This window comes from Propithecus coquereli, unplaced genomic scaffold, assembly GCF_000956105.1.
Source record: "Propithecus coquereli isolate 6110/MARCELLA unplaced genomic scaffold, Pcoq_1.0 Scaffold26, whole genome shotgun sequence".
In the NCBI taxonomy this organism is placed as follows: Eukaryota; Metazoa; Chordata; class Mammalia; order Primates; family Indriidae; genus Propithecus; species Propithecus coquereli.
The window spans coordinates 9,501,241-9,516,067 of record NW_012148174.1 but is presented as its reverse complement, the minus strand read 5'-3'; the positions used below and the strand labels follow the sequence as shown (position 1 = coordinate 9,516,067).

Below are 14,827 nucleotides of genomic sequence, written 5' to 3'. Positions count from 1 at the left end.
GCTAAACTCCAGCTGACCTGTCATTTTGTATTGTGGACAAGAAATAAACTTTTGCTTCTCATATCACCATGATTTTGGTCTTGTTTGTTACAACAACATAACCTGGCCCAACCTGACTGATACATACATATTATCTTACATAATTCTAGTATGTTCTCTTATATGATTTTCAAAACAACCTTCTGCTATAGGTGGTTCAGCTTTAATTGTCCTTCCTTCCTTTATGAATAATAAAACTTAGGCTCAGTAGAGCTAAATACTTTGCCTTTGGTACAGAGAATTAACAAATTCTCTGTACAAATAGCAGTAACCCAATTCAAACTGGTTTAAAGAAAAAAATGAGGAGAGGCTTAAAAACTCAGGAAGCTGAAGAATATAACTAATGAAAATGAGAGCAAAACATAGAATTATAATTATTGACTTCAAGTCAACTAGGCTTTGAAAAATATATAACTGTAAATATAGGAAGAATCTTCTAATTCTTAATGGAAGTGTTTTCAATTTGAACATTTTCGGAATCGAATATTATTTGTCATAATTTATGTTTTAAAATACTGCGATTCGCCACAATATTTCGTGTTATTCCATATCTCTAATCATTTGCCTTGGCCTTTTATTTGATCAGAGTAGCCATGACATAGAGCATATAGGAAGATGTTAAAAGTCACTTTTAAAAGTACGTACTTTGACCCAGACGGTATGTTTTATTTGCATACATTTTTAAAAATAGTGTTTATTCATACAAAGTAGAGCTTTAATAACACTAACCCAAAATTCATACTAAATCATTGTGACAGTCCTTTGCTGTTAAGCATCATTCTCTTGAAAGTAGAGACTATATACCGATTCATCTCTTTCAGGAAAATATCCTTCCAGAGATTTCTCAGAGCTAGAAAATCAAAAGGGTTTACATGAAGATAAGATGCTTAAAACAACAACAACAACAACAAATCCTATACCTAATATCTAAGATTTGATGTATGAACAGAACTGGAAAAGGTTTTCCGACCTGGATCTTTCAGTAAGCCTTGTTTCAGAAAGCCTACACCCTGTAAAACTATTCTGGAGCAATTATTAACCACACAATGAGCTGGTGAGACAGCAGATGCCAGCCTCCCCTTTCCCTTCCTTCTTACCTCCTCAATCAAACATATTTGTAGAGTACATATTTATCTACTTAAAAAAAGAAAGAAAGAAAAAAAAACCCTGTTGCCTCCCTTCTAACAGGAAGTAAGCAGGACTTCTCCTCATAGGCTGTAAAAATATTGACAGTAGATAATGGCCCTGCAGAAGATATTGGTGGGAAGTGAGTTAATAATCACAGGATTGAACTGCAGGGAGCTTCAGATGCTGCCTAAGACCAGAATGTCAATGAATACTGTTTTTGTTAATAACTAGCTGGTGACAGAAAGCTCTTTCAACCTTGCTTTCCTGGAATTGGAAAATACAGTACCAGAAAGACATATAGTAATAAGATACACCTATCTTATCTATATCCATGAATTAATTTTCCACAAATGTGAGAAAGATATAAGCATATTGTCTCTTAGGAAAAAAGGGCAGCTCACTACATTTTTCTGGATTATAATGCGATTGGCAGTAATTCAAAGTATTGGAGAATAGAACTCTCTTTTTGAAAAACACTGCAAGGAAGTGGAAACTAATTTAGCCAAACGGTGTTATCTAATTTAATGAAATGTCTAAGAAATTTTCTCCTTTAAAAATATGTTACTTTCATCCAGTATTCTTATAAGCTTTAGCTGTTAGAATGTTTCAGAAACCTGAGAAGTTTTCATATTGTTTAAGGAGATGTAGGTGATCTTCTTAGCATCAGAGGTTTTTAAGAGAGAACTAGGGTTGTTCTGTCACACAAACTGTCTACACTTCCTCAGAAAATAAACTTTCAAAGGAATCAACCACACTCCGAAAATAACAGTTTTATCCTCCCGAAGCATAAATCTTTACTGCCCTTCAGTATAAACCAAACTGAAAAGATACGATGCATCGTTTTCTGTAATGATTAACCCCCTATTTGCCAGCTGTCCTGGTGAATATTTCTAGACCACAAGTTGTACAGGTGCAAATCCCTTCTGCAAGTTTGGCACTAACAATCTCTCTCTCTCTCTCTCTCTCTCTCTCTCTCTCTCTCTCTCTCTCTTTCTATTTCTTGAGATAGTATTTTAAGCAAGTGTCTTAGTGAGTATTTTAACCAAGTGTCTTATTTATTTATTTATTAACTTATGGAGTAAATGTCGACATGATTTCAAGCCTCTGCTGTCTGTGAACCATATAATAATGGTGAAGCCGTCAGTTGGAGATGAACTAGTTTACTGTTGAAAAATTCAGGAGGACCCAGTGGAAGGATCGATTACCCCCCGGTAAACCTCAGGGCACAGTTCTGAATGGTTTATTTCATTTCCTCCAATTGTTCTTTGTAAACGTCCTGCAAATCAGCTTCCAAGCAAGCATGTTGGACCAAAATGATTCCCATTGATTAAAGACAGCCTTTTTTTTGGGAGTGGGGGCAATTTTGTTTATTCCCTGGATGGAAATAAACTGAAAAATGTACATGATGAAAAGAAACAGGTAGAACTGAGGACTGTTTCTAGAGGGACAGTATCCTGGGAAGTGCATTGCTTGTTGCTTACTGCTCTGAGCTGAAAGCCCAAGACTTCCTTTGGATTTGGTCAAGGTGAACTTGGAAAAGGTTATTCCTGGAAGCCTGGGGTCCCGCAGGCTGGAGCAGGGATCTTTCCGAGGGAGGAGGGAAAGGCGTGCAGGCGAGCTCTGATAAGGGGAGTATTAAATGAAGGATACTGTAGCAGGGGGCCTGCCCCAGGGAAGAAATAGAGATCTCTGCCTTGATCACACTGATGGGCTGATGTTGACCCGATCCCCCGTTGATGATCGGAGATTAGGAGGGGAGAGTCGACAGCACAGCCACCGAAACAGGGCTGGGTATCTTTGTCAGGACAGAGAGGGGAGGGGAAAAAAGAATAGAGGAGAAAAAAACCCTCCAGTTCACAGCGACAGGAGATCCGGTTTCCCCAGCTCTCGGCTGCCCACCCGCGCGCCTCCCCTCCCGCCGGCCCCTCTGCGGCCCGGGCCGGGCGGGCGCGATGCCCGCGGCTGCTCCTGCAGGAGGCGCTGCAGAGCGTCGCGATCGCCGCGAGGCACGAACGTGCCCCCGCGCCCGGAGGAAGTGGCGCCGCCTGGGTCGCCACGCAGCGGCGTGGCTGCTCGGGTCTTGTCCCGACTGGGAGGCGAGAGGCGAACAGGCAGGAAAGACCGGGGGAATGGAGAGCGATGCGGTTAGGGCGACGTTGGCAAAGGAGCTAAGATAGCAAATAGAGCCACTGGCTAAGGAGGACCAGGTCTGGGAAGCGACGATCGAGGGAGTGGGGGGGTGATAAGAAAAGGGAGGCAATGGGACCCAAGGGTGACAGGTCTCGGGGAAAATGACAGGGAAGTGGAAACTGCTAGAAGAGGATGAATGAAAAGCATGTGAAAGGAAGGTGCTAGAAAGGAATCAGGTGCTAGAAAATGCAGCCAGGTGAGATAGGTAGCAAGAAAATGCCAGGGGAAGAGAGGCTACGTACAATCGCGCCTCTGCCTTGCAGGGATCAGGTAGGCTAACCTGGCCACACTCAGCCTTGCAGGGCCGGCGTGGAATGCAACTCCCAAGCCTGGCCTGAGGGCATCAGCCTGTCCAGCTAAACCCTGGAAAGGCCTATTGGGGGTCTCTGTTAGCCCGGATGCAAAGGTGACCTCCGTTACACCTTGCCCCTCTCCAGGGGCTCACAGAAATGCGCTTCCAAAAATAGTCGCTATGTCATTTGTTAGGAGGCCTATTGGCGCTTAGAGGAGAGAGCACCTCTCTAGGGGTTTCAGAAGTTAGGCCAAAAAATGAAAGAAGGAAAGGAAGAACGTGTTAGGAAAGGTTTGTTTGAGTTTTCAGGACAAAGAGAGAGATATCCTGGTGTCGGCTGTAATCCATTTAAAGAATCGATCTAATTTAAAGAGAAAGCAAGACAAGGAATTCCGTGGCCAGACAGAGCACACGCAGGCCTGGGTGACCTCCATTCTCACTTCTTTCCTGCCATTGGCCTGTGCATGGTCAAACTGGACATGGGTTTCTGCCTTCCAGGAGCTGGCCCTTTAAAAAGAAATCAGCGATTCCAGGGGAATGTGAAAGAAGAAAAACCAAAAAATCTTTACCAAACCTTGGAGGGGTGGGGAGGCATCCAGAAGGAGGCGAGTTCATAGGTGAAAGTAGAGTTTTGAGGATGACATTTAGCCCACAAGATGAGTTATTTTGTTCTTTATTTCTCAGCAGGATGAGGGTAAGGAGGGGTTCCCCCAAAGGGACTGGCATGTAAAATACCTGGAAGAGTGTTCCAGAGAGTCTCCCAAATGGACTCTACTGAATGGCTCCTCCCCTTCTACAGCCCCTGAGAAGCCTCAGGCTCTCTCATTAATACAATCTTTGGCTGGGTGACCATGCCTCCCTGTCCCCACGCCTTTAGTCCTTGGGCCAGCTGGCTAACACAAGCTGCTGGACATATGAGAAAACATTGAAACGAAGCCAATACCCTAGGTCTGGGTAAATCCACACCTCTCTATAGCAAAATGGACGTGGTGGAGGAACAAGGAGAAACAGTCAACAAAATACTGGGAAAGTAGCCTCTGGCTATAGTGAACTCTTCAGGGTTGCTTTCAGAATAAGGCTAAATAAAAAAAAAAAAGTTGGGGGCCTATATCACAGCTTCACACTCCTTTTCTAGAAATAGGAGCCATGTAGATGTCCCAAAATAGTGGGGGGATATTTGGCCGGGTGCGTCACGTGGTACCACCACGCAGGACATGTTAGGAAGCAGTCTGGATTTAGGTTTTGGTAAAAAGGGCTCTGGGCTGAACTTTGGGGGCTGTCCAGGTGTACAGGTGGGGAGGAGGAACAATGGGGAATAAATATGCTATGGGAAAATATCTAGGCATGACTGCGAGTACAAAGTTGACCTCCGGATCCTAAAATGCGACCTATGTGGCTGCTTGCAAACTTTCCTGTTTTTAATTAGAAATATGCTCTGCTTCAAACGCCCTCCACTCGCCCTTCACTCCTTGGGAGGTCAAAGGCATCTAAATCACAAGCAATACAGAAGAGATTGCCTTAGACCATCGAATACAGGTGTTATAAAATGCAGTACCGACTCAGGACAGGTAAAGAACAGAAGTTTTCAAAAACAAAGAAATATATTTGAGACATTGAACCACCCGGGACAGTGGGAAATGTTCACTTGGATGGTTTAAGGTAAAATGCCAATAGCTCAGATGACTAGGTGAATAAAAAAATGTACGTTATCACTGAATGAATCCACAGCTACAAATGTAGCAGGTAAATTCACTTTCTCCTTCCAAGAGAAACAATAAAAATTATAGCCCCATTTTCCTACCATGCTTTTAAGCATAGATAAGGCAATAATTTGGGGGAATGACCTGCTTTCAGGCCATTGCTGTTCAGGACACACTTTTATGTAACATTCTTGAGCCTCGTTTTCTGACTTCATACGCTATTTAGCATTTGGATGGATTTTTTCTAGATGAAAGTGGAAAGGAAATTTAATATAGCATAAATGACAAGCATGTCCAGCATCAGCCAAATCGGAGGAGCAAGAATGGCAATCTAAATGAAAATTCCTCTAATCAGTATGTCTCTTAGATCTATCCCATGGAAGTGGAACCGGCTCTATGATCATCTCCAAAGGAATATCTTAAGTTATCTGTCTCTGGAGCAAATGTAAAATGGAAGCGTTCAGGGATCTCTATCACCTCTCAGTCTGAGCAAGAATGAGACAAGCTGGTTCAAAACACACACCTGAGGCAGGTAAAGTGTGGTGGGCGGAATGCTGACCATAGACTCACAGCAGACCTGGGTTTCTGTGGTCACGGACCCACTGAGGCTATGTTACCTTCAGTAGGCCATTTGGTCTCTCTCAGAACCTCAGTTGTTTTCTGGTATGAAATTATGACTACAAATAAAGGTATTCTCTGAGCTCAAAAGAAATAGTGGTTGATTTGAAGATTAGCTCTATGGTTTCAAACTACTTAAAATATGTTATTATTGAGGAAAACAATGAAGGTTATGTATAGGTATACCTGGAAGTATGAATAAAATAGTTTGAGGGCAAACATAAGATGACAAGGCTTGTTTGGAGCAATAATGACACGTTCAGCTAGAGGATGAAGCTTCTTTTCCATGTTTTTTTCTGAGATTCCACCAAGTTCTGAGTTCTGTAAGGGAGGGGGTTCTATTTTATTTTTCTGCATCTCTCCTAGTGGTTAACTCCCCCACCATATGGGCACCCAGTAAGTGCCCATTCATTGATGAAAAGAAGGGGGAGATAGGGGACTATAACAAAGAGACAGTGGGGAAGAGCTTGGAAGAAATAAAATAATTTGTCATCAAAGGAAGTTACACTGTTTCACCGTTTCATAAGATCATTGCCTTCTAAATCATAATATTGTCTTTCTCTGTATTCTCTGATTACCATTACCAACAACACACGAGAACAGCTACTTTTTCAGTCAAGTCCTGGGTGGCTAACCCTTCCATCAAAGCCGATGAGCCCCTAAATCCAGGCTGGAGTTATTACGGAGTGATGTGACTTAGTTTACCCACCTTAAACCACAGGCCTCCCAACGACCCTTTCGCACCCCCTTGTTTGCCTTAGAGTTTGTTTGGCCTGAAAATTCTTGCTTCCTGATTTTCAAACTGCACTCGCTGGTTATGATTTTGGCTTCTCCCACTGAGCCTCTTATGTTGGACAGACAGACAGGGGATGAATGTCTTTTACTACCTGGACCGATGCCCTTAGGCCTCCAAAGGCAGCTGGTATTGCTTTGTAGTTGAGATATCTTAGGCCAAAGCCTATTGTCCCAGGTCCCATAGCCCGAAAGCAACAAGATCAAGTCATGGAATCCAAGAAGCTATGTGGTCCACTTCTCTCTTTTTGGAAAAAAAGATCACTGAGTCTTATAAAGGGAGGTGAAAGGGATCGTTAGCCGGTGTCCATTTCACGGGGAATGTCAGGAAGAGTCTCACAGAAACTCCTTTAGGTTCCTGCTGCAGGAGGCCTCTGCTCCACCTTGCATCAGATTCATCTGGAATCCTGTATGCAGATTCCTGGGATTCTTTTTTGACCTGTTGAATCAACATCTCTTGGGTTCAAAGAAAATTTAAAGAAAATAGATAATCCTGTATATTTCTGCTGGGTCGTTTTAGAAACGTCCCGTATTGAAAATAAAAAGAACCAGCCTTCCATCTTTGTGGTAAGCTGGTGGCCCTGTGTTTTCAGATCTCTCTTAGTTTTGTGGCCTCTAAGATACAAAGAATGACGCCTACTCCTTCCTCAAATGCTACCTCATCCCCCCACCCCAGGTAATTAAGGATTCCCCTCCTGAACCAGCACCCTAGCTCTGAGAGTATATAAAGGAGCAGGAAGGTGGGAGGGATTATGGAGAACTGTTTCTAGAAAAGACAAAAGAGTGGCCAATGGCCCCAAAGAGAATGACATCTGTTGGCTTGAGAAATCCCAAGACAGTCGCCTCAGATCCTAGCTCACACCTTCCTTCATCACCCTGGCAGTGGCTGGGCCCCGCAGCCTGGGCCACCAGCCGGCCATCAGAACACCCTTTTCTTTATCATATTCCCCTAGCTCCCTGATCAGAATGGGTTTTTTTTTTAAAAAAAAAAACAGTGATAATAATGCTTATATTGAATAGCATCTTGCTTTTCATCCGTATGAAGGAAGCTTCAGGTTTCTCTGGGGGAAAAAGTATGAACTTGTGGAATGGGCCTGGCCTGCCTGTAGCTCAGGCAGCAAAAAGACTCACTTGTCTGTCTGTCTGTCTGGGCCCAGCAGAAGCAGAGCTGGACCAGGGAGAGGACCTCGGGGTGTAGAAAGGCCTAAAACTTCCGCAGGGAGATGCTTATAGCTCTGCTCTCCTTACGCAGCCGAGGGAGGAAGAGTCAGCAACGTGCGCACTGACGCCCGGACGGCGATGCCCGAGCACCCTCTGCGCGAGGAATCTTTACACCCCGAGAGTTTTAGCAACGTGGAAGCAAAGTTCTCTTTGGAATAGCGGAGTGCCCGAGGACGTGGAGCTCGGGCTGGGAAAGGGCAGCGGGGCTCGGGCGGCCCCCGGCCCGGCTTGTCCCCTCCCCTCGGCCCCGCTCGGCTGGGGCTTCGCGCGGCTCCTCCGCGCGGGGGCGGCTGCCGGGCGGGGCGGGGGCAGAGGCGGCGCCCGCTGCGAGGCCGGGGGCGGAGTGGGCCGGCTGCCGGCGGGGGGCGGAGGAGGCCGCGGGCGAGGAGGCTGGGGAGGGCGGCGGCGGCGGCCGCTGCGGCCGCGCGGCTCCCCGGGGAGCGGCGTGAAAGGCGAGTGCGCTCACCAGCTGACGGCGCGTGCTCGCCCCAGACGCGCCGCGCCGCGGCCCGGAGCCTGCGCCAGCGCCTCCATTGTCACCCGCCCCCTAATTGCGGCGAGCCGCCCCCGCGCGCCTCGGTTCCTGTCCTCGCCTTTATCTTCCCCCGACTTCTCGCCTCCCCCGCCTCTGCCCGGCGTCCGGGCGTTTAACCCATTCTGCGCTCGCTTCGCCTTTCCTGGCGAGGAGGGGCCTAGTGGAGGACCGGGGACCTCGCCGTCCGCGCCCGCGGCTGCGCTCGGCCCAGGGGGGAGGCCGGCTGCTGAGTGCGCAGTCCACAGAGCCAAAAACACCAAGGAAAACTCAGGCCTTTCTTACATTCCCTCCCCCGTCTCCCGCCCCTTCTCACCAAAACAATTGCAAGCAATGCAACGCTGCTGCTTATCTGAACTCTCACTTAACACTTGCTGTTTTCTGCAACATTGCAATTGGCCCCGTCTGCATTGCACTTGGTAAGTGCAGTCTGCGACTTTGCCTTTCCAGTCCCAATTCGGGTTTGGAACTGGCAACGGAAAGCTGATTATCTTTTTCTCGAACTTTCAAGCAAGCCTAGGAGAGGAATATTTTACAAGATATCCTTTGATAAAAGACCACTCACTTTGTTCAGGTTTGAATCTCTAAAATCAATAGAAGGGCCTCATGGAAGTATTGGTCCTGTGTCAGCTAAGATTAAAGAAATTAACTTTCCCTCCTCCCCGCCTTTTTTTTTTTTTTCTGGTCAAGTTGGACCCCCAGTTAGCAATGTCCCTTAGAGAACGTGGTGAAACTTGCCCCGTTGCCAAAAAATAATCTTTCTTCAGCTCTCCGTGAAATCAAATAAGTTTCCCAAAGTGTGGCGAGCCAAAACCCTCCACGAATAAAAGTGGTGGTGGGGTAGGAGGCAAAGGCAGAATATAAAGCAAGCTGCTGAAAGTATATAAAACTCGAGAAAGCACCAGCAGTGCTTGCAAAGAACTAACCCGATTTATCTATCTTCATTACTTTAAGAAATGCTGCCTCTTTGTTTGTTTGGGTGATATTAAGCATGCTTAACTTGCACACATAGTTGATTCCTTTGCTAGTATCTTGGATACTTGGATCTGACTTTGGAAGGTAGAAGCTAATTGTTAATAATGGAGAGAAAGGAACCAGTCAGCATGGCAGGAGTGGTCTGGCATATGGGAAATGAGCGCTCAGAAATACTCAATATTCAAGTTTCCAAAATATTAATGAGATTATAGCAACCTGCAGCTATATGTTACAGCTTGTTAATGGAGTGTAAGAGAGCGAGCTGCCAAACGTTTGTTATGCAAACTCTGGAGCAGAACCTTAAAATGGAAATGTGATTGTACATCTCTTTCAAAGAAATGCCAGCATAAAAAAAAAAGAGAGAGAGAGAGAGAGAGAAAGAAATAGAGTGAAGGAAAGAAAAGGGGTTAAAGTTCTCATTTGAACTTTGAGCACTCAGTTTACCACAGAGCGATTTGACTTTTTGTGCATGTTTTGATGGGTTAGAAAAATTCACCATCGCTTTTCAATCAGTGTGATACAGAATTTCCAATCTGATATTGTTATAGTTTTTTCTCTTGAGAATAAGTGTAAAGAACTATCTTAAATGAAGATGAGGAATTCTGATTCTTATATACCACCCTTAATATTTAAAAGTATAAATATCTGCTATTATGGTTGTCACTGCCCTCCCTCCCCCAAGTTTGGATAGCTGCAGCTCTTAGCTATTGATTTTCTCAGAGAAAAATTTGTGGGAGCGTTGATCTGGTGGACAGGAATACTAAAATCTGGATATTGTCACTTTCTGGCTGTGTGATTTTGGGGCAACGAATGGGCTGCAGTTTCTTCATTTATAAAAGATGTAAAGGAAAATATTCGTGATGCACTTTCTGTTTTGTGGTTTCTATGTGTCCATGAAAAATATTAACTTTGGATGAGGTCTTTTTCCTCTTTGGTTGACACAAAATGAGTATAAATCATTTCCCAAAATGACATATAGATTGTTTGAGGGGAAAAAAAAAATCACAACTATTTTTTTCCCCCTGTCCTTTCCCTACTCAGACTCACAACAGGTAAAAGAATTCTAGGTCCTCTCCTCTCTCTCTCCCTGTACACACTCAGGCAAACACACCGAGCCAAATAACTGTAAAAATAAGTGTGCTCTCGTCCCGCAAGGTTGCTGTACGTTCATACCTGTTGGGTCTGCTCATTGCTTATTGAGAGTGAAACGGAGATGTGTTAGAAGCCATCGCTTGATTTATTCAGCAACCCGAAGATTCCTGATGTTTATCGTGAGGACAGCAAACTCGGTGGATGCCAAAGGTTATCTAAGGGACAGGTGCATTGTTTCTGCCCTGGAAAGCGTCGCGAGCCACCGCTCACTTCTCCGAGAGAGCTGGCGGCGGCTCCCAGTTTCTCTTGTGGCTTCAAGCTGAAAGCCACCGGGACCCAGGTGGTCACTTAAAAGCTGGTTGCGCGGTTCCCTCCTGGAGACCACAACCCGCGCTCCTTCGCGCGTTACTTTTTTTGCAAATCTAGTTTGTGGCGCTTTTCTTTTTTCTTGTGGCTCTCCCCTCTTTTTGGGGTGCTGGGGAGAGAGGAGGATGCAAGAGCTTTTTTTTTTTTTTTTTTTTGCTTCCTTTTCCTGCAATTTGTTATCCCAGTGAGGACACAAAACATAAAAGACTTGGCTTAAAATCAACGTCTCAAATTCAGTGATGTTTATCCAGCGGAATGTCGCTGAATCTTTAGTTTAATAAATAGTTCTCTCATGTTGGCCAATCGAATTTATTTTTTACAATTCAGCTTTCTACTCTCTGCATATACATACTATATTAGCTTTTCTAAAACCTAGGAACGCGTGACCCAGAACAGGCTTTTCGTTAGTGAGGACATCTAGGTGTGAATGAGAGTACCGTTTAGTGTCTGCAAATAACTCAAAAGTGTAGCTGAATAATCTTTTCTATATAGAAGCTAATTCAGAAGGACAAAATAAAGATGCATATTCGCTTCTATATTGGAAGCAGCAGAATTATTTGGAAAGAAAAAAATGAGCGTAGGTCAACAATTTCCTAAGGGCAACTGCTGGCTTCTAATTTTTGAGTCAATGAGCCCAATTCTGCTTTCCCTTCAAGTTCTTTTCCATTGTCCTCTTTGCGTCTTCAGGTCCCGCTACCCCAAAATAAGAGAGAAAGAGAGAGAGGTAGGAAGAGAGAGAGGGAGGGAGGGGAGGAGAGGAGAGGAGATTCTGAGAGCGCACTTGTGCTGTGCATTTGACCTGCAAGAAAGCTTTCAGCTTGGCTAGTTTTTATGAGTGGAAATAGCTAACCCTGGTAAAGTTACTCCTGGCTACATCCTAGGAGCCCCTCGCAGAGGCTCTTGGGGCTAGGAGTAAGGGAGACTGGAAAGATCCTGGCTGTCATAGAGGCAAAGCTGTGCTGCAAATTTGAGAAAAGTTTTATCTCACAATGTAATTATTATAAATTCACTATTTAAAACTTTTTTTAGAGATGGGGGTCTTGCTATATTGCCCAGGCTGGTCTCAAACTCGTGGCCTCAGCAGTCCTCCAGCCTCAGCCTCCCAACGTGCTGGGATTACAGGTGTGACCCACCGTGCCCAGAGTTAAATTCACCTTTAATAAAAGACTTCGTGCAAGTCTTCAAGGTCATTTAAAAACTATTTTCCAAGGTTATGCTGGAATGGAATAAATGACAAATAAAAGCTACTTTTCACGTTTATTTTCATCATTTGCAAAAGGAAATACATAAAACAATGGCAGTGGGCTTTGCTAAATTAAAATAAAATGATCTCGAGTAGAAAATGTAAAAAAAATGAATCGAGATAAGTAGAAACGGTAGCAAACACTCAATAATAAATACGTTTTCTAACATTAACAAAGCAAAATAAAATTGACCAAATGCTTTTGACACTACTGGATGTGTGTGTGTGTGTTTTTTTTAATTTTCATTTTTTAAACAAACATTTGCAAAGAGCTTAAGAATTATAAGTGGCTGTGTTTAAAAATTAAAAAATAAAAAAAAACGGGTCTGCAATTGGCAGTTGAGTTTTTCCTGGAGCCGCAACAGCAGCGGCTGCTAAAGTGCGTGCGCCAAGTTTCCTAAAAGACGCCAACCTTCTCGCGATCGGATATACATACTGGGTCTGTTTATACAATATATAAACCTTAAAGTTCTCCGCTTTTTCTTTTTTTTTTTTAACAATTCCATAGTCAAAAGTTATTTACTTTGGAAGCATTCACTTTGCGTTTCATAATGCGTTTCGGGAAACAACTGCGGAAGACTGACTCTCCCACCCGTGAGTGCACGCAACGCACAGGGATGGGAGCCCAGGGCATAAAATAAATTAAACCCAAACCAGCGGCAGAGAAGAAGATGCGACGTCTGAGCAGCGCATTGGCAGCGGGGAACTAGAGTAATGATGCCATGTTTGGGTAGGAGTAATTAATACCGTGTCTGTCTACACGGGGAGCAGAAGTCGGGCGGAAAGGACGCAACTTTCACAGCACGTTTGCATCAGACAATGCGGACCGTAGGAAGTTTGGAACAGCGGCGGCCTTTGCAAACCATCAAACGTCGCTGCCGTCCGAAGCCAAGTCGTTGCTAAACAACGGCCGTGGCGGAGCCAACACCAAAGGGTGCGGGGCTCCTCAACCGCGGGGCTTCGCGCGCGCCGGGCCGGGCGGTTTTGCTTCTGCGTCCGTGTGCGGGCTCCTGTCACCTTCCTAACTCGCCTCGTCCGAGTCGCTGTAATGGGAACGCGGGGAAAACTCCCCGTCGCTTCTGTGGGACCGGGGAGACGTTTTGCTGCTTTCCTCCTGCACCGGCTGCAGGAGGCCCCCGGGCAGAGAAGGCGACAAGCGCTTTTGCGCCATCATCGCCGTCAGCGCGCTGTCCTCGAAGGTCGGGAAGTGCAGAGCGTCCAGCGGCACCGAGTACGCGCCCGCGGCGGCCGGGGCGGAGAAGCGAGTCCGGCAGCCCCCGGGCGCAGTCGGCCGCTGGCCCCCTCCCGAGGCCGGCGGCGCCCCCGCTGCGGTCGCCGTGCCCGCGCCCCCTTCGTACGCGGCGGCGGCGGCGCGAGCGTGGTGGAGGTCGGCTTTGCAGGGGGCCGGCGGCGGCGGCGGCTGCTCCCCGCCGCTGGGCGTCTGCAGCAGCTCGGACAAGGCGTTGATGTAGATCTGGGCCATCTGCAGCGTCTCGTACTTGGACAGCTTTTTGTCGTTGTTGAACGACGGGATAACGTTGCGCAGCTGGTCGAAGGCGTGGTTCAGCCCGTGCATCCTGCGCCGCTCCCGGGCGTTGGCCGCCAGCCGCCTCTGCTTCTGCACCCCGTTCACCTGCTTGCTGGAAGGGGCCCGCTGGCGGCCGCAGCCCAGCTCGTCCACCGCCACCCCGCCTTTCAGCCTGCACAGCTGTTCCCGCACTTTCGCCGGCCCGGGGCTCTTGCCGCCGCCGCCCCTCCTTACCGGCTCCCCGCGCCCGTCCGCCTCGTCCCGGGGCGCGGGGGCCTCGGCCGCGCCCAGCTCGGGGGAGGGCAGCAGATACTGGGCGGCGCGTGCCGTGCACAGGCCCTGCAAGGTGGGCGCCAGCCAGGCGCGTGGGTCGGAGCCGTCCAGGAGGGACAGCTCGGGCGGGTACACGGGGTGCTCTCTCGCCTGCAGAGCCGCAGGTGGCTGCGGCGGCGGCGGCGGGAGCTGGTGTGGCTGGGGGTGGCGACGGTGGTCCCCCAACTCCTTCGCTTCGGCCCACTCTTCTGCATGCAGCAGGCGGGACATCGCACTGCAAGGCTCGGAGCTCAGGCTCGGAGGAAGCGCCGGCACCCCAGCCCAGCCAAAAAAAAAAAAAAAAAGCCCTCCTTCCCAGGTCTCTTCTGCAACGTCTTATTTTTTTTCCCTCCTGTACCCTCCCCCACCCGCTCGGAGATCGCACACCGGGTCGCGTGCAACGAAGCTTCTCCGGTTGCCGAAGGCGCTGCGCCCCTTTAAAAAGCGGCACGCGCCACGAAGTCCCCCCCGCTCGCGTCCCAGCCCCCTCCTCGCGCCGGTCGCGTGTCCGCCCAGCCAATGGAGGGCGCGGGCAGGCGCGTGCGGGCAGCCAATCAAAGAGTTTTTACACCCGGAGAAAGTTCCTGTGTGCAGAGAGGACTCAGGCGTCTGCTCAGGTTTTTTTTTTTTTTTTCCCCTTCGTCCCTCTTTTAAGTTCGTCAAATTCATATGTTAATGGCAGGGCTGTAATCCGACTCCGGTGTGTGTCCCAGCCCCGGCGGGGGTGCTGCGTGAGCCCGTGCGGCGCGGGCCCTGGGCTGGTGCCTGTGCAGACTCCGGGGGGGAACGTGCGCGGCCG

The 14,827-nt window shown here is 47.4% G+C and overlaps 1 protein-coding gene across 1 annotated transcript; it reads right to left on the bottom strand.

Moving 5' to 3' along the window:
* Nucleotides 1-13,137: 13,137 nt before the first annotated feature.
* ATOH1 (atonal homolog 1 (Drosophila)) lies at nt 13,138-14,286 on the bottom strand. Its single transcript, XM_012647183.1, has one exon. The coding sequence runs from the start codon at nt 14,257-14,259 to the stop codon at nt 13,210-13,212; it is 1,050 nt and encodes a 349-aa protein (XP_012502637.1). The 5' UTR covers nt 14,260-14,286; the 3' UTR covers nt 13,138-13,209.
* Between the last annotated feature and the right edge of the window lie 541 nt (nt 14,287-14,827).